Here is a 20,361-nt window from a genome sequence, read left to right as displayed (position 1 = left end):
CCATGGCTTCTCTGTTAGCACATCTTTGTTAAAATCTTTACTATTGTTATGCCATGTTTTTTGGCATCTAATAAGCACTTTGTTTTTTCTTAATGCACTACTTTCTCTAAGCTCTCTTAATAAGATGCTGGAGATAAAAAATGCAAAATGTTTACTATTATTTATTTTATGCAATTTTTTTTGGCCATCAAAAGAGGCACTTTTTTTTTCTTTTTTCTTAATGCCACACTTCTCCAAGGTCTCTGCTAGAGATAAAAAATATGTTTACCGTAACTATTATTCCATGTTTTTTGGCATCAAAATAAGCACTTTTTCTTATGCTGTACAGAAGGTAAACTAAACTTACATCTTTTAAAAGAGACTTTAGTTACTAAGGTCTCTCTTTAACCTCCCTGGTGGTATTCCTGAGTGTAGCTCAGGATAAAGTTTCAGTACCACAACCGGTAACCCGGAGCTACACTCGGGCTTACCATGCGGCGCTGCTCCGCGATCCCTCGATCACTTACCTTGTCCTGCGCTCCTGCGATGTCCCTCCTGCAGTGTCCCCGGCAATGTAATCCGGCAGATGCGGGCATCTGTCATCTGGGTTCTGTCCCCTGCGAGCGTCGGGACGTACGGGGGACGGGAGGGCGGGAAATTTGAAAATGACGAAAAAAGTGACATTCACTAAAATCACATGGTAAAACATTACTGTATCAAACCATTTCACAGACATTTTGTCCCGAGTGCTTTGTCCTGTGCCCTGCCTGCATTTTTACTGTTCTTTCTGCCTGGAAACTGAGAAAAGTCCATGGCATCCAAAAAGCATCCCTTTAGGTCAAAAGCAGTTTTAGACCGGCTAGAGAACAGTGATAGTAAATTGGAACTACTTGCAGAATTGAGTGATAATGATTCGTGGGGAAATTCGTCATCAGACACTGAAAACGATTTTGAGACTTTGCTCAGTGATGTGCGAACTTGGCGCTACATTTCAAATGTCAGTGTTTTTGGTTTGATTATATTATTGAATTAAATTTATTATTATTATTCTATTATTTTTTATGATTATTTATTACATTATAATTTATGATTTCGTGTTTCAAGTTTTATCCTACCCGGGATGATTACTAGACTCTTGTTCGGACAGATTTCAGTGAGTTATTCCTAAAAATTACAGGCCTACAATAAAAAAAATGCATATTTCCATGCAAAAAAATGTACCGCTTTGAGCACAGAAATATGGACATAATAAGACCGCTAGGTAGGTTAAAGATGCAGGAGTCAGAGTGCTTGAGGAGTAGAGGGAGGACCTGCATTGGGCAAAAAAAGTTTAGAAAAGGTTACCATTTTCATTAGACTTATTCTACCCATGTAGGAAATATTAAAGTGCTTCCAAGAGGCAAGGGATGCTTTTATGGAGTGTATCAGGGGAAGTTCTGGGAATGGGGAATAAATAGGTTATGGGAATGTTTAGTTATGATACTCTTAAGTAAGAAATTTTTGCTCTGCACCAAATAAAATGATATAGATTGCTGCAAGGAGATTTCAGGCTGTTAGTTAAATAGAGGGCTTTTGATTTATCAAAGTTAATGGTGTAACTCTGAAATTAGGCCAAAGGAATTAATAAGGGACCTTACACCGACTACTCACATCTTACAGCATTTTTGGTCAGTTCTTCATAAATCATTGATTAAAATCATTGTGTCATGTCTGGTCACCTCGGTCCATTGTTTATTTGTTCACCTGGCGAATAAACACATTTCCTAGAATCTATATGAATCATTTACTTCACTTTATTTGTGATGAAGTAACAAACATGTACTGTGGTCCTTAAAGTGGTTGTAAAGGCTCAAGGTTTTATACCTGCATTTCACTTCATGCATACCGCCATCAGAAATGTTTGGGCCCCTTTAGGCCTGGGCCCCCGGCCTGACCACCAACATTCCCCAGTGTCTGTCCACTCCATGGCTCTCCCACATCGGTATACAAGTATCATACCTACACCTGTACGCAATCAGCCCCCCATTTTGCACCTATACGCACCCAGCCCCCCTCACACCTATACGCACTCAGCCCTTCCCCCACCTGTACGCACTCAGCCCCCCTCAACTGTACACAATCAGCCCCCTCACACCTGTACGCACTCACCCCCCCCCCCTCCACCTGTACACCCTCAGCCTCCCCCACACATTTTAGTATGCTCTCTTTTTCCAGAGGTTCATGGGAAAAAAAAAATCATTTTGAACAGTTGTATTTTGCTCAATCTAGACATGGACTCCTCCATTTCATACAACTTGGTATCATGTCTAGTCTTCGTTGTAGCTGTCTGATACCACCATACCTTCCCCCAAATTTATAGCCTGGGAACATAAGTTGTAACGACTATGGAATGTTTGCTCTTAAGGTTTGTGTTCAGAAACCAAGAAAGTAGAATATGAAGAAAAAATTGGCTTCCAGCATGCCCATGTAGAGATGACAAGTCCAGGCCTTCCTGCTTAATTTTGTGAGCCCAGAGCAGTTCCAACAACCTTGTGAGTGTTTTTAACCAATATGCCTATTAAACGCTGGCTTTACTGCACTTAGAAGCACCTTTGTTTTCTGTGTTCCACTAGAGTTCTGCTTCTCTCTTCTTGAAGTGCTGCTGAAGTGCATACTATTGCATACCCCACCTGCAGGGCCAAGCTATTGTTGGTGGCCCAAATAATTGGGATGCTAAAGAGGTCTTTTCAACACAGGAGTGCCCTATGAATCCCCTTCTCTAATTTGAAATGACACACTATTAAAAAATGCACTTAAATCTCTGCCTTGATGATAGTGAGGCTAAGATACCACTGTAGGTCAAATGTCATACTGGGAATCTGTGAGGTGTGACCCAAAAATAAATAGGGTATAGAATATAAATATAATTGGTGCAAAATGTACAGCTGTCATTAAGCCCTTATGGTCATTAAGCCCAAGCACTAAAAGACATTACTCGCCTTTGATATATGTGTGCTCACATTATAATATAAGCAGGGAAAAAAAAGCCTTTTGTTTTCTACTGTTTAAAGGAACTCAGCCTAAGCAAAACTTTTTAGGATGCCATGGCTGAGCTCCTATTGAACTTGTTTGTTGCCTGGCTCTTATGCTGATCTCCTGAGTCACTGGTCTTGAAGAATTATGGACCCGATAAAACCAAGATTCTCCTGATCTTAATGCTAGTTCTACGTCAATGACTCAGTAAGCATTGAAAGCAGAGGGTCAACATGGCTAGAAGGCAGATGAGATTTTTAAATTGGTTTTATTTTCTTGTTTTTACCTTTGTGTATAATATAATGTACAGTAAGTTATTAATTGTTTGATTGTTATTCATTTTTTACACTCTTGCAAACTTTATTGCTTAATTGTAATTTTATTGTTTTTGAACAAGGCACTGACAGACTACATATGGATCCTTCTGATCAAAACAGAGCAAAGAGGGACAAGGTTTCTTGGAAAGAAGGTGCACAAAGGGATTCTGAAGCTGTGGTAACTGTTATAATATTCCATGGCCTTGGGACTTTACTACCTGAAAGATGGGATCCAGACAAAAGGAGTCTTAGGTACAGACCTCAAATACAACCAATAGAGCAACTTTTATGATGTGCGTTTTTATCTTTACCTTTTTCATTTAAATCAACATTCAAAATATGTATCCTTTTTTTTTTTTTCTTTTTAATTAGGGTGCCTAAACGTCCTGTAATAAACTCTCCAGTGGTGAGCATTTATATTTATGAAGCAGATGGGGCACTGGATCAACCAATCACAGTGCAGTTCAGACTTCGAGAAACACAAGAACGTTCCAAACCAATTTGTGTGCATTGGAATCACTCTCTCCAGTAAGTAATTATTTGTCTGAATTTGTCCACTTTATAATACTTCCCTTTGTGAATAAATTGTATTTCATCTAAATGTTGGTCTTAAAATATTTTTCCACATTTGCAGTCAAATCTGAGAAAACCCCCACTATATGTTTTGTGTTCTCATTCTGCATACCTCAGTTTAGTGTTGTGTCCTTGTAGAAAGTCTTAGGGACAGATTGAGCTCCCTTTTATTTACATACAATGGAGAAGCCCAGCTTGTAAATAATTACCCATATGTTAGGACAGACAGTGTTCAATCTAGTTTACCATGGAAGAAATGAGATGTGCTAGTACAGCGCAGACAGGGTTTATTATGCCATACACAGCTCCCCAGCCCCCTCATAAACAAAGAGAAATTGTAGGATTTTTCAGTGCTAGAGTTTCCAGAATAGGGCATCTAAATAGGTAAGCTGCAATTTTTTTTAATATTTTTTCATGTTATGCTATGTGTATCAAATATAAAGTAGATGTTATCCTGATTTGGCTCTAGAAGTGAAAACGCACTTTAACCGCCTCCCGCCCGCCATATAAGGTAATGACAGGCGCAAGGCAGTTCTCTCGTTCTGGGAGGACGTCATATGACGTCCTTCCACTCTAAACTCGCGTTCGCGGCTCTGGGAGCGCTCAGCGTGGCGATCGGTGGTGTGCTATGTCCCTCGGACACAGCGGATCACTGGAAAGAGCTGAAGATGTCGGCTCGGTCATGTGATCAGCTGTGTCCAATCACAGCTGATCGCATGTAAATAGGGAAATGCCAGTTATCGGCATTTCTCTCCTCACAAGCTGTCACACTGACAGTTCGTGAGGAGAGGAGAGCTGGTAATCGGCATTCTCGGAGGGAACATGTACACTGATCATCAGGGCACTGATGATCAGTGTGCCCTGATGATCAGTGTAGCCTCAGCAGTGCCACCTGTCAGTGTCCATCAATGCCAGCTATCAGTGCCACCTGCCAGTGCCCATCACTGCCACATCAATGCCACATATCAGTGCCCATCTGAGCTGCCTATCAGTGCCACCTACCAGTGCCTCCTCATCAGTGCCCATCAGCGCCACCTATCAGTGCCCATCACTGCAGCCTCATTAGCGCACATCAGTGAAGGAGAAAAATCACTTATTTACAAAATTTTAAAACAAGCACGTTTTTTTTTAAATTTTCAGTTTTTGGTTTGTTTAGCAAAAAATTAAAAACCCAGAAGTGATTAAATAACACCAAAAGAAAGCTCTATCTTTCTAAAAAAAAATGATAAAAATTTTCATATGATTGCAGTGTTGCATGACCACGCAATAGTCATTCAAAGTGCAACAGTGCTGAAAGCTGAAAATTGGCCTGGGCAGGAAGGGGGTCGCAAGTATGCTTTGGGAGCTTTCCTGGACCCCACCACTAATTGTGCTGGGAGTGTGCTCTCGGCACAGCAAAGTGTTTACATAGGGCCGCATGTATGCTGCCTCTCGGTGCAAGGCCGCATATATGCGTACCTCCAGCAGGAAGAAGTTAATGCAGATGTCTTACAAGAAACAGGTGGAAATTCACATTGTTGCCCCTAGGGAAAGGCCTGTATATTTTAGTCCTTTTTTAACCACTTGCCGAGGCCCTGGATTCAGGCTGTATATGGCCACCTGAATTTTGCAATACATGTACCTGTACTTAAATTTTTTTATATGATTTCATAATATCTGTAATTTTTCAGGTTACCCACGCCAGGGGGCGGCTGGTCAGCTCGGGGCTGTGAGCTGGTTTTTCGTAACGAAACACACATTAGCTGCCAGTGCAATCACATGACCAGTTTTGCAGTGTTAATGGATATGTCACGAAGAGAAGTGAGTGTAATAAATTAGGTTTGTTATAAGGGTTATGTATTGTGGATTAGTGTACATTTTCTCTATTTGTTATTGTCTAAATCATACAAAGATGGGTTTTTTTTGTCAGGTAAATATTTACATTGCATATGAATACGTAGTATTTTTGCATGCAGCCAAAAGGTGATGTTTTAGGCTTTTTTCATGTTTTTCAGTTTTTTCTTCCTGTTAAAAGGTCTGTTAACAGGGCTGAGTAGCTCAAGCTGAAATTTACACACACTGAAAGAGTATATGAAACATTATTTTTAAAACTATAAACTTAAAAAAAAATACCCCAACCAGTATATTTTTTTTAAATGGACATTTACACAGGTGAAAAAAAAACCACAGTGCTAGCTTTGCCATTTTGGTACTTCATGTGACATTGCTGACATACAGTCAGGTCCATAAATATTGGGACATCGACACAATTCTAACATTTTTGGCTCTATACACAACTACAATGGATTTGAAATGAAATGAACAAGATGTGCTTTAACTGCAGACTGTCAGCTTTAATTTGAGGGTATTTACATCCAAATCAGGTGAACGGTGTAGGAATTACAACAGTTTGCATATGTGCCTCCCACTTGTTAAGGGACCAAATGTAATGGGACAGAATAATAATAATAAATCAAACTTTCACTTTTTAATACTTGGTTGCAAATCCTTTGCAGTCAATTACAGCCTGAAGCTTGGAACGCATAGACATCACCAGACGCTGGCTTTCATCCCTGTTGATTCTCTGCCAGGCCTCAACTCCTCAAGTGGAAGCGGTGGATTTTCTAAAATCCAGTTCCCCTATGTACCAATATACTGTACCATTAATGTACCTCGGTTGCTGAAAAATAAAAGCTTTCTTTGATTTTGAGAACAAGGCCTTACCTTGCTGTATTTCTTAGAAAGTTTCAGCACTTGCTGGTATGTAGATTTAGGACAGATAAGTCAGTAAGACACAGGAAGCAACATACCAACCAATATAAAACCCACATCCACTATTTTTTCACACCATCCTCAGCACCTCTGCAGGCATGCATTTGCCTGGCTTCCCCAGCATCCCTTCAGATGGGCTCAGGCCGCATGCTAAACTCCCTGGGGCCACATGCAGCCCACATAACACTCCTGATGTAATGCAAGGGCCTGCCTGATTGGATACAGAGTGATTGGATAGATGGTGTGTCCTCTTGTTATATAGTTTTGGTAAATCTAAAGGAGATTGTACAGAGATTGTACAATCAGACTGTATAGTGTATGGTCATATGAATACACCTAAAATTACCTAGTTGCGCTTTCAGTGTCATTAATTGATAACCGGACACAAACATAGAAGCAAACACACATTTTGCCACATGAAAAAAACATGTAACAAACGTAGCAAAAAAGCAGAGTAAAAAATGTGCAACTCACACTACGCCAAAATGTCCCACTAACTATCCAATCACATGTGCTGCGCAGCCAATTGCAAATGTGCATTATGTTTGTGTTGTCATTACATGTTAAAGGCACCCCAATTGCAGCATATGCACCAAAAACTGCTGTAACACACTGTGCTCCGCTTAAAAAAGTTCCGGCGATTGTTGCATGTAGGGAAGCCCATTCAAGTGTGTGACGAGTAAAAATGCTCCAAAACACCCAAGACAAATGCATTTGGGAATGTGCATTTTCGCTACTTGGAGAGGCGTAGGGGGCCTGACAATTAAGTATCTCCGCCCACTCCCTCCTATGTACTTGTATAAAAATGTCCATACACTATGTAATCTGTACAATCTCTTTAGATTTACCAGAACTATGCTTATGCCTGAACAATCTGTTCAATTTGTATCAAATCAGACAGGCCTTGTACTACATGGGAGCTGATGGGAGATATAAAGGAGATTGTATAATTAGATTGTATAGAAAGTAGGTGGAAGGTTGTATTGTAATGAGGGAGGTGTGGTCCAGAGTGGTGAACACACCCTATCACTCCCTCTTTGGTGATACAACAAGGAAGTGAATGCTTCTGGGAGATGACTTACAGGAAGTGAATACTGAGAGATGATCTACAGGAAGTGATGAAATCAGAAAATCATTTAAAAAACTAAAATACAGATTTACCTCTTGTGGATAAGGTGAGAGAAATACACATTGGGATGGCTGGATCAGAAATGGCATTGGAAAACGCTTCTATTTATTATGAAAAGTGAAATTCTGCCCAAGGTGAACTTGTCCTTTAGGGTAATTTCTGCCTTTCACATCAGTCAGGACATTGTTCTTCCATCTCTTTGTCTGGCTCCACTACAACACAGCTTCTTTTCACATAGACAGACTCCCTTTTTGCAATCCCCAGTGGAGCCTGTAAGGGTGCAGCAGCTTCTCTTTCCATAATCTCTAAGTGGCTCAGGCATTCAGCTTATGGTTTCAAGGATCAGATTCTACCCTTTCCTGTCATGACCCACTCTACTTGATCTGTCAATGCTTCTTGGGCTTTTCGACATCAAGATTCTGTTTCCCAACTATGCATTGCTGCCACCTGGTCTTCTCCTGGACATTGCAGTCTAATCTGTGGATGCAAGGTCCTTCAGACAACTCCATAGCTTTGTTGGCCGCCCCTCAGTTGCACTGCTTTTGGACACTGCAAGGGTTAAAGACTTCCTGTGTCCCTTAATGAATGAGAAAATGGGGTTTTGTGTTTGCTGCAAAATTCTTTTCTTGTCCAAAGAGGGACACAAGTCCCACAGTTCTGTGTTTATGATCATGCTCTTGGTACTGCTTTGCTACAAAACTGAGGCGTAGTGGGAGGGATCATCCTAGGATTGTTTTTCATTTGCTAGTGCCCAATTCTTGTTCAAATATTTTATTGTTTTAAAGTACAACAACATAGGTTATAAGTAAGCAAATGGGATATTGGAGGTGTATAGTAAATGAACAGGAAAGGTTCCCATTTATACTAGTCAGGCAGCACTAACAAGAGTGAACAACAAATATCAAATAGAGCCTAACATGAAAGGAAGGAGGAGGGGGGAGAGGAAAGGAGGGATAGGGTGTACGGCTCCAAGGAAGGGGATACTGAAAATAGCCAAATAACCGCAGTATCAACAAAGGATGGTTCCCGTAAAGCAGAAAACATAGATTATGGGTTGAGAAGGGACTCGTCAAAGTTGGGTGGGAGGAAATGCTCCACCCATGGGTTCCAAATCTTTTTAAACTTGGGGATGGAATCTAGGATAGTGGCTTCTATTTTTGCGTGGATCATCGCCTGAGTGACCCTAGTCATGACTGCAGTCATACTCAGTAAGGGTGATTTCCATGCTTTAGCGATAACCTGTTTGGCCGCAGTGGTGACTTGTAGAATAAGCTTAAAATTTGCCTTCGTGATGTCTGGTGGCCGGTGATTGAGAAGCGCGACTAGAGGACTTGGTTGGAGGGTTGTGGCGCTGAGTGCAGACAGTGTTCTGAATACCTCCGCCCAAAAAGTTCGGACGATTGGGCAATCCCACCAAATATGAAAAAATGTTCCTAGGTCTGCGCAGCCTCTGAAACAAACTGGGGGATAATCAAGGGTAAATTTCGCAATTCTGGTTGGGACAAGATACCAGCGGGTCAGGACTTTGTAATTGGTCTCCAGGGCCACAACATTTTGCGAGGACTCCTTGGTATTGTTCCAAATGAGATCCCAATCTGATGGGTCGATTTGCCGGCCTAAATCTGCTTCCCATTTATCGGTATATGAGGGTAATGGAGAAACGGATGGGGTTGTAAAAAGGGAGTATAGATAGGATATGAGACCTTGTCTATGAGGGTCTCGGTGACATGCTCGCTCAAAAGGAGACAGTGAGGAAATTGGGTTGACAGCCAGTGTGTACGGAGCAAAGAAATGTTTCAACTTCAGATATCTAAATAATTCAGAGGCGGGGAAATTATGGGACTCACATAGTGAGGTAAAAGATTTAAATTGATTCCTGAGTACAAAATGACGGGTCTGGGTGAGACCAGCCGTTGCCCATTGAGCAAAGACGTGTGGTGCGGACCAGGCCGGGGGGAAGGCTGGATTACGAAGATAGGAAAGGAGGGGGTTATGGGGAGATTGTAGGAGGTAACGAGATTTCAGTTTGTCCCAAAGGGACAAAAAATGCTTAGTAATGGGATTCTCAATCGTGCGGCGGTCAATGCGTCTCAGCCAAAGAAGGTTTGCTATAGAAAAGGGGTCGCACTCAATGGATTCGAGAATGACCCACTGCGGGATTTCGTAGGTAGCGTGATATTTTGGTAGTTGTGCCATATGTGCCGCTTGGTAGTATTTGCTGATCTCAGGGAGACCCAGACCGCCATGCAGTTTAGATCGGTATAGAGTAGTGCGGGGGACACGGGGGCGGACTTTGCCCCAAACGTAGGAAGAAATACGGCGCTGCAGAACTCGAAGGTAATGAGTGGGTACAGAGATAGGGAGAACTCTGAAAAGATAAAGGATTTTGGGAAGGATCGACATCTTCACGACCGCTATTCTGCCTAGCCAAGCTAGAGGAAGGGAGGACCATTTAGTCATAAGTGCCGTTAGATGAGCCAGCATAGGGATGTAGTTAGCGTTATAGAGACCTGAGATATGCAGGGTGAATTTTATACCCAAAAAGGGGACGGAGTATTGCGACCATGAGAATGGCAAGATCTGTTTGAGGTGGGTAAGTTCGTTAGGTGGTAGCGAGATATTAAGTGCCCATGATTTCTGGGGGTTAATTTGAAGGCCAGAGAGCGCGCCAAACTTATCAAGAAGGCGAAGTAGAGTAGGAGTAGATGTTAAGGGAGAAGTGAGAAAAAGTAGGACGTCATCTGCAGACAAGCACAGTTTATGTGAGGTGCCTCCTATCTCAAGCCCTCGGATATCAGGATCTGTTCTAATCAATAGTGCCAGTGGTTCTATGGCTAGTGCAAAAAGCAAGGGGGAAAGAGGACAACCTTGCCTGGTGCCACATAAAATCGGGAAATGGGCGGACCGATGTCCTAGATATTTAATTCTGGCCGAGGGGCCCTGGTAGAGAGAAAATATCCAGGCTAAGAAATGTGGGCCAAAGCCCCAATGGTGCAGGATGTAGTGTAAGTATGACCATGAGACTGTGTCAAACGCCTTCCGTATGTCGAAGGACAAAAAGCATGTGGGAATATTGCGGGATTTAGCTAAATGTGCTAATAGGGATGCACGTCGAACGTTGTCTCCTGCTTGCCTAGTTGGTATGAAGCCAATCTGATCGTTGTGGATTAGGGAACCAATACATGCGTTGAGGCGAGTTGATAGGATTTTGGCTAACAGTTTAACATCTACGTTAAGGAGGGAAATTGATCTGTAATTAGACCATTGCGTGTCATCAGAGTTTGGCTTTGATATCTGTAAGAAATTAATTCACCATAAAACAGACGTCTCTATCTTTTGATATCAGTGTCTCCTCTAAAATGAGAAGTAAAGTAATTTTTAACTTTGCGTGTGTATGAAAGCTTTGGAAAACAGGTGTTAAAGATGAACCATGGTATATTCATGTCTAAGAGGTCAGCAGGTCATAAGCTTGTTTTAAGAATAGCAAATTGGAATGTAAAAAGATATTGGTATGCAGTAGAGCAAAGAAAGTATATGTCTTTTATAAAGAAAATCATGTCTAATCTATAATATAGTTAGTTGGATAATTATTTCATATAATTAATTTATTAGTTAGGAATAGTGTCTGATAAGTTTAGTATCAATTATTGTTGGTTATATGCATTTATGTGATCAATTGTCCCTTTCTAAAGATATGTGAAGCCATTGTGTATCATGTAACAGTATCATGTATTTCTGTCGTCTAAGAGGTTTGAAGATAACGTAACCCTAAGAGTTATAAGTATAGATAAAGTACAAAAAAGGCTTTTACTTATTTAGCTCACACTGAATTAGGAAATAACTGTTTAGTGGGTTGGTCTGGTAAAATATATATAAGATGTGCCTTAGAGATAGAGAGACACATACACACACTCACACTCACAGACACACATCAATACATTATACAGCTGACACGCACTGACATTTTTGTTTTCTTAAGGCCTACAAAGCCTTGATACACCTATTGTCTTCCTTGCCAAGACTGAAACACTTGTCATAGAACAGGCAAGAGATTACACATTTCGCCAAAGCTTATTTCTTTTTCCATAATCTACAACTTTTGTTATATTTTACTCTGTATTTTATCTTTTGTATTCATTTTATGTTGATGCCAAGTGTGAATTAAATAAAAGTCACACTGTTTTAAATCGGCCTGGCACTAGAAAACTTTACCTCAAACGCCTAAGACAGACACTTAAATAATATAAGTGTCACGATATTTAACCGTATCATAGAGGTGTTGGCTTGCACAGTATCTGGGCTAAAGATATGATTCGAGAGTATGGCATTAAAGGCGTTTGTCATGACAGGCGTGAGAATGGGGGCAAACTTTTTATAGTACGTGGCGGAAAAGCCGTCAGGTCCTGGGCGTTTGCGGGGCTTCAAGAAATTTACAGCATTTGTGACTTCGACTGTGGTGATGGGTCGCTCTAGCGTAGCAAGATGCTCACCAGCCAATTTTGGAAAAGGAAGGGAACCAAAAAGGGCTGGGAAGAGTCAAAGGGAGCGGAGGCAGAGTAGAGACTCAAGAGGTGTTTGTGGAAAATTCGTAGGATCCATTCCGGGTTGCTGGTGAAATTTGCTGATGAGGTCCGCAACCTTATGGGCTTAACGGTTTGGTCTAGTTTGCGGAGAGAGAGAGCAAGAAAAGTGTGGGGCTTATTGGCTTTAGTGTAAAATTTGTGTCGTGACCTGCGGATGGAGAGCTCGGCTTGGTCCGTAAGGAAAGATCTAGGGCTAGTCGAGAGTGCTCAAGGGCTTCTTTGTTAGCTGGGGTGGGGGATGCTTGAAAGGCACTATGGGATTGGTCGTACTCTTGTTCAAGGAGGAGGCGTTTCTGCCTCCTTTCTCTACTCAGGAAGGAGGCTTTACTAATGCAGAATCCGCGGATTACTGGTTTATGCGCTTCCCACAATAGGAGGGGGGAAATCCCGGGGTTTGATTTAGGGAGAGATACTCTTTAAGCGCAGCAGCAATCTCTGTGCAGTGGGCTGGGTTAGCCAGCAGGCGTTCGTTGATGGACCAGGAGGGATCAGCGGGATAAGGAGCTAGAGAAGCAACGGTGGTGATCACAGCACAGTGGTCTGACCATGGGATCAGAAGGATATCGGAAGCCAAGATACGAGGGGAAGAACTGGCGGTCATAAAAATATGATCGATTCTTGAGAAGACTTTGTGTGGGTGGGAGTAAAAAGTGTACTGGCGTTTAGTAGGATTGGATTCCCTCCATGGATCGACCATTGAGTGCTGATGCAGAATGGATTGAAAGGAGTGTTTGGGGGTATGTGGAGTGTGAGATTGTGGGGATTTATCTAGAAAAGGGTATAGTGTACAGTTGGAGTCTCCGCAGACTATAAGCGTGCCTCGTTTATGATGAGCAATAACCGAGAAGAGATGAGAAAGGAATGGCAAAGGACCCTGGTTTGGAGCATAGTACGTGGCAATGGTGACCTCAAAATCCAGCAATTGCCCTACAAGTAGAAGATGACGACCTTCCGGATCTTTAATTTCAGTGCATAATTTGAAGGGTGTAGTACGGTGAAGAGCAATTAAAACCCCCCTGCGCTTAGCAGTAGCAGAGGCGGCGTAGACCCATGGGTAGCAGGGGACAAAAAATTTAGGAGTGGAGGTAGGAGTGAAATGTGTCTCCTGCAGGCAGACTATGTGGGCCTTATAGGACGCAAAAGAACGAAAGGCTTTGTTGCACTTCTGCGGGACATTAAGGCCCTGAACATTCAGGGTAAGGATATTCAGGGAACCCATGGGTGGAGGAAGCAGTGATTTGGTAAATATTGGAGTCCCTTCAGGAGAGCCATCTTGCGAATTGAGCTAGGGGAAAGTATGCGGTTGTAGAAACTGGATATTAACAATGGGCCGTACATAAGAGTAAGGGTTGAGGTGGGGAGGGGTAAGGGTGGTCCAGGGTAGGTAAAGAGGGCCATAAAGAGGCTGGAAGAAAAAGAAAAGAACGGTCCCCGGGGGGTACCCGGAATCCAGGTGGCCCGGGGAGCGGTTGTAGCCCGAGTGGTGTAAAAAAAACGGGACACCAAAGGGGCAAGTGGAGAGTGCACAGGTGCGTGGGCGGCAAGTAAGACAGCATGTAGACATACAAATACATGAGCGATCCTGGAAAGAAAGAAAACATCAAACACAACGGGCAGGAAGCCCGGGGTGCCCCGGTGCCGGCGACCCCCGACCCACCCGGCATAACCTCTAAAAGACCGGAACCGGGCGATCCGAGCCGCCGGGGCTGGGGGTCCAATAGGCAAGGTAGAGGCCCAACAGTAGCCCCAACTTAGCAAACAATAAGGCAGGTAACACCCCAACGCAAGACATATCTAGGGTGGCATGTATCCTGAGCTGGTCGAAAGAAAAAGGTAGGAGAAAAAAACAAACAAAGCCCAGCAAACAGGAATAAGGATACAGGTGTGCAATGTAAACCGTCAGATGGGGGGGGCGATTGACTTGACTCAGCAAGTAGCGACTACACAGGTGGCCACGGACCACCACACAAAGAGCCGGTAGGAGGAGTAGAAGTGGTCAACAGGATTCAGTCCATAGAGTCTTGTGGTGAGGGAGCAGGAGATGAAAATCAGCCTCGCTTGTTTACATTCAGGTGACCATTAGGGATCGACGGAGGCTGTAGTTTCTTCGGAGAGCACGACGCCGTTCGCCTTCTGGAAGTCTCTGACGGTGTTGCGGGGGGGTGTAGCTGGAGGTTCCGTAGCGTGTCCAGGAGTTCGTCAGTGGTCTTGCATACGTGGTCCCTGGCTTGGTATCTGAACCGCACGGCAAAGGGAAAGCACCATTTATATGGTATATTATGCTGCTGAAGCACTTGCAGGTGCGGTTTCATGGCTCTGCGCTTGGTGATAGTAGTGGGGCAGAGGTCCTGAAATAGTTGATAGGCATGACCTTGAAACAGGAGGGACTCCGAATTGCAGGCGGCTTGAAGTAGTTGCTCTCTTGTGCGGAAAAAATTGAGTTTAGCTATGATATCTCGCGGCGGGCCATCAGTGCGTTTAGGAGCTAGTGCCCTGTGAACCCTGTCCATCTCAAGGCGTTCTATTGGAATAGCAGGGGCGAGCTCTTGGAATAGCGCAGTAACTGTAGAGTGGACATCAATGATCGACTCAGGGAGGCCGCGAATACGTACATTGGAGCGTCTGGCCCGGTTCTCAAAGTCCTCTAGACGCGTCTGAAGTGTAAGGTTTTCGTCTTGCAGCAGGTCAATTTCGTCCCCCTGCGTTTGAAGTGTTGCGTCAATGTCATCCACCCTCTGCTCCAGGTCTGCAGTGCGTTGCCCCAGCTCGCGGATTTCCCTGGACAGCTGGTCAGTAATGCGGTCAGAGGTCTGTTTCAGGGCCTTGTGCAACATTTTTTCAAAGCGGGCCAGAAGGTCAGAGGCAGTAAGGTCAGGCGTCGTGGTAGTCATGGGGGTCTCAGATTCATCTGCAGACTCACCCTCCGAAGAGCATGGCTGGCTCGGTTGCTCTGGCTGTGGGACTGCAAGCCTGGAGGATGCTGGCTGGGCATTGTAGTTCCCTGATGCGGCGGCCATCTTGGATGAGGCTCGAGCTAGGGCCTCCTTTATGGGCTTACGTGGCGGCGCCACCTGGTGTTTGACCCCCCCTGACCATTATTGCAGGTGGCCGGGGGGTTATACAGATGATTGGGGCCGCTCGTGGAGCAGCAGTGCGAGCCCGGATCGCGCAGCGGTGAGGCTGTCTTACCCGCGGCACGGAGGAGCCTCAGGGAGACATGTCCCGTACTGCCGGCCGCGCATGCGCACTCCCCCTAGTGCCCAATTCTTGTGCAAGTAGCAGTATAATCCAAATTACTTTCTGTATCCCTCAATGGACAACAAAATCATTTTGCAATGAATATAAAAATTCTGTTTTTAGTGATGGGCCCATTTAAAAGTGAGAAATATTTTGTCAGAATGAGGTCTGTTATAGACCTAGGATAACACAGAATTGCTTCCCTTTGTGGAAGAATGAAAAGGGAAAAAATAAAGGAATACTGTTAGACATGATGGGATGTGACTTGCTGCATAAACCACTTTACCCAGACAATTATGTCAACAATTTTACTAGTGTGTGGGCCAATGTTTTAAAAAAAATTTCTCTGGCTTATGCATGTAATTACATGGGGCAGCAATGTCTATTGTCTATGTGTTACATACTTAGACTCCCTGCTTTACAGTTCTAATCATGCTTAACTGCTCAGTTCAAGTCTGTAAGCCAACCAATTAATAAAATGCAATGCACAATACATTTCCTTTCAGTAACCATTATGATGTTCGCTATGTGAATAGCCTGTGAAAAAATGTCAAGGAATTGATCTTGATTCTTTATTCTTTATATATTTACAGAATGGAGAAGTGCTTCCTCTGCGCATTATTACATACTCCTGCATAGGGGTGACCCTGGGCTTTTTGCTTCTCACTTTACTTTTTCTGTGTATCCCACGTTCCCTGCATTTCAATCAACACAGCATCCATCGGAACCTACTACTGGCGCTCTTCCTGTCTCAACTCAGCTTCATACTGGGTATCAACCAGGCTGACATGGAGGTAAACTATTGCATACATTCTCAGTTTAAAGTTGTGTGCTCTTATTAGATAAAAAAATGTATAGATGAAGTAAGCATAACATAGTTCATTTCACCCTCTGGCTGGAGTTCGGCTTTAATATAAGAAAAGTTTAATAATAACAAGAGTGGGAAAATGGCTTGTTTTAGATAAGCTGGGGCAGATCTATAATAATAAACATTAAGAATTATATTTAGTTATGTAGGTAGGCTTTATTGTTTGTCCATCACTTATTGTTAGGTTACAGTTTGCAGTTTGTAATTCGCATTGGACATCAAGCTGTTTCTAGTTTAAACTAGCTAGCTATTCCCGAAACAATCCTTTCTTTTTAAATAAGTAAAATGTTTTAACCTATAAGTGCCCCCTGTGCCAGTGGTTGACATCCTTTGTAATTTCAGTGTTACACAAATACCAACAAGGTATAATGGAAACATAAGTAATTAATTACAGAACCTTTTATGTGCATGGAGTAGGGAATTACTTTTTAATTACATTGTATAATAGTAGCTGTATTTACATTTGGTTCTCTTAGGCCTCATGAACACAGGACACCTGTTTAGCCATTCTGAATACAGGAACTCCGGGAAGGAAAAAAGCTGCTTAACAACCACAGTAAAAGCTGCATATTGCATATGCGTTTAGGCACATCTAGGTGTGTTTAATTGCGCCAAACGTTTGAACGTTAATGGACTGCATATAGTCAGTATATATTCATTTATTCTGGCCATTAGAATGTGGATGGATACATCATATCTTCAGTAATGCCTTAAAATGCCTATGTGTACATGGGCATGTAGGCTACACAGAGGTGCTTTTGCAGGCTGAAAAAAACTGTAAAAGAAAAGTTTTTATTGCCCTATGTGGCCTATATAAATTGCCTCAGTTAGGGCATAAGTTAAGGATAAGGTCCTTTTGACCAAAAATTATAAATGCACAGTTTTTTCAGGTAAAATAATGTGCATTTATTATTATCTCCTGCAGACCTGTCCGTATATCTGCTTGCCTGTACAGGATGTACGAGCAAGCAGATTCAATATATTACCATGGTGCTCCACAGCGCCTTGGTAGTTCATTGAGAACTACAAGCCGACAGCCACTAAGGCGGAGCCCACATGGCCACGTTGGTTTTAGAAAGTGACAGCTTGTACGGAGAATTTCTCCCTGTACATCTGTCACAGGGAGGGGGGGGGGTCAGGCAACGGCTGCAGCATGGGGAACATGTTGCATGTTCCACCCTAAAAACAGGTGGAACATGGAACATGTGCCTGAAAGTGAACTTATCCTTTAAACTACTGCTGCCAAAATACTTAAGTTTACTTTAATTTGCAACACAAATTTCAATAACAAACTGACTAAACTATCATTTTCTTTTTTCTTTTTCTCCCCGTCATGTTATTTTTTCCCACTATGTTTTCAGTTTGCATGCACTATCATTGCTATCCTCCTCCATTTTCTCTCCCTGTGCTGCTTTTCTTGGGTTTTTCTTGAAGTTCTGCACATATATCGCCGACTGAGTGAAGTTCGAGATGTCAACACTGGTCCAATGAGGTTCTACTATGCTCTGGGTTGGGGTGTACCAGCCTTTATCACTGGTAGGTCTACAACTCTTGTACAGGTTTGGCTACAAATATCTAATTCATGTCACACATTGTTAGAAAAAAGATGTTCCCTCTGTTGTGCAAAATAGCGCTCAGGAGGCATATAGTAATTAGGATTTTTGGTACTGCTCAAAGGAGACATATAACCAAAGCTACTTCTCTTGTAGATTACAGAAGTACAGTTCGTTCTCCTGTGACCCATTTTCAGCCGACAGTGGGCTAAAGTCACTCAGCTGGTCCAGGCTCTGAAAAGGTCCCAACCATATTGTCGGGATACACTCAGAAGCCTGGACTGGCACCTCGCTCAGTCTCTTGGTGATCTGCCGATAGCTGAGCTAGCCCCTCCCGCCCCTTCTACAGCTCAGCACTCCAGTGTGCTGGACCTCTCCAGCACATCACTGGAGTGCTGGGCTGTGGAGAGCCAGGCAGAGCAGAGAGCCAGAGACTGAAAGTCACGAGTCTTTGCTCAATTTGGAGGGGAGAACTGAGCGATCAGCGGTATTTAATCACTCAGTTCTGACTGCAAAGCCAGTGGGGGACAGATGCAGCATCGGATTGAAGCTGCATCTACCTAGGTGAATCTAAATGTTTTTTTTCTTTTTTTTTACGTACATACTTCTCTTTTAAGACCACCCGAGATCATCTTGTATCAAGCTGCCCTCATCACTTTTCCTAATATCAGAAGCAAACTTATTTTCCCCTTTCGTCTTTGAGGACAGCACCTTGAGACCTCGGCTGCTCCCCACCTGAGGAAACACCTCCACCCTAAACAAAAAGCACTATCACTCCCCTCCGACCTCAGATTTGGTGTTACCTCCGGTGGGGAGACATCTTGAGGAAGCCTCTCAGGTGCTGTCGGGACGGCGAAGCCTGAGGTCCAGGAGCTGTGGAGCAGCAGGGAGTGAAGGCCGGAGAGCCGGCTGCTATCCTCCCGGCAAAGGTGCGGGCTGAGCGGTGATCCCTGGGTGACAGGGAGTGACACTGACCTGTCAGCCGCCCCCGGCCCCCTCCGGAGAGTTGCGGGTGCTGGGGTAGCCTTGGTGGGATCTGGTGAGGATTGGGGAGGAGTCCCGATCCTTCCATGCGTGCCAGCTACAGGAGCACGCCGGGCCGGATGACGGGAGATGTCATTTCCGGCGGAGGGGGCGGGGCTTCTTCCGGGATTGCAGTTTCCAGTTCCAGCCGCGGCCCTATACATCGGGGTCGGCGGCAAATGGCGGTGCAATGCGGACCAGAGCCTGTAAGGACAGGCACACCGCTGAAGATAGGCGACCACCCTCCTGTCGGATGTCCAGCGCAGAGGCACCGGGACTAGGCGAGGCCTGCACCAGCCAGACTCAGGTAAGGTAACTCAGTGGAGTCCTCCCCTACCTGTGGGCCCCTAGCTCCAGGGGTATTCCCCGGCCCTCTTGTGGTCAGGGGGTCTAGGGTGGGGGGGGGGGGGGGAGTCAGTCTTATTAGGGTCAGGCCCTTAATCCCTGCAAGTGAGTGGAGGTCGGGGGGGGGGGCAGGTAGGCGGGGGGTAATAGGTTTCCTGGCTCTCTCTCTCCCTCTTGTCTTTTCCGGGTAAAGCCCGTGAAAAACTTAAACATTGAGGGCCTTAGCCACGTGGCCACCTTGGGTATTACCTCCACGGAAGGACTTACTGTCGCAGGGCCCGGTCCTATGTTCCAGGGTGGAGAGGTTGAAACTGACTGTTTGGTTTCTGAGGAGCAGCTCCTGTTAGCAAAGGGACTTTCAGCCAGGGTGGTGGCTACGCTCTTAGCTAGCAGGAAGAGGGAAACCCAAGCCATCTATAGGAAGGTCTGGAGGCGCTTTAAAGAATGGTGCTGCAGGGCCTCAGTGGTTACCCATAGCCTAGTGACGGTGCTTGAATTCCTGCAGGCGGGGGTCGATAAAGGGCTCGCGATCAGCACACTCTAGAGCCAAATTTCGGCTCTTAGTGTGTTTCTGGAATCCCCTTTAGCTAAGGAGGCATTGGTAATTTAGGTTCTTTAGAGCTCTGGCAAGACAGAGACCTCCTAGAAATAGACCTTTCCCAAAATGGGATTTGGCAAAGGTACTCAAGGTGTTGATGGAACCACCGTTTGAACCCCTAGGATCCTGCTCCCTAAGGGTCCTCGCGTTTAAAACTGTATTTTTGGTGGCAATCACCACAGCAAGGAGGGTGTGTGAACTGGAAGCCTTGTCGGTCAGGGCGCCTTATTTGCAAATTTTTCCGGATAGGGTGGCGTTCGTTTTACCATAGTCCCTTGGGGGAAAGATAAGAGAAATTTCATTTGTTAGATATAAGAAGGTGTGTGCTCCTTTACCTAGATAGGACTAAAGAATTTTGAAGCACAGATTAATTTTTTATTTCTTTTGCGGGGG

At 44.1% G+C, this 20,361-nt stretch overlaps 1 protein-coding gene across 3 annotated transcripts in view; it reads left to right on the top strand.

Annotated features, from left to right (window-relative positions):
- LOC149441443 (cadherin EGF LAG seven-pass G-type receptor 2-like) overlaps nucleotides 1–20,361 on the top strand; it is a 465,765-nt gene that overhangs the window by 368,444 nt on the left and 76,960 nt on the right. For all 3 annotated transcript variants that reach the window (XM_089657338.1, XM_089657336.1, XM_089657337.1), the window contains exons 22-26: nucleotides 3,389–3,560; nucleotides 3,681–3,836; nucleotides 5,552–5,681; nucleotides 16,175–16,375; nucleotides 17,811–17,985. In XM_089657338.1, the coding sequence (XP_089513464.1) occupies nucleotides 3,389–3,560; nucleotides 3,681–3,836; nucleotides 5,552–5,681; nucleotides 16,175–16,375; nucleotides 17,811–17,985 (834 nt within the window). The remainder of the gene's footprint in view (nucleotides 1–3,388; nucleotides 3,561–3,680; nucleotides 3,837–5,551; nucleotides 5,682–16,174; nucleotides 16,376–17,810; nucleotides 17,986–20,361) is intronic.

Source organism: Staurois parvus, unplaced genomic scaffold (genome assembly GCF_062004578.1).
Source record: "Staurois parvus isolate SC_StPar_1 unplaced genomic scaffold, SC_StPar_1.0 ptg000984l, whole genome shotgun sequence".
Classification (NCBI taxonomy): domain Eukaryota; kingdom Metazoa; phylum Chordata; class Amphibia; order Anura; family Ranidae; genus Staurois; species Staurois parvus.
The sequence above is the reverse complement of the archived record's forward strand: the minus strand, read 5'-3'. Positions and strand labels throughout refer to the sequence as shown.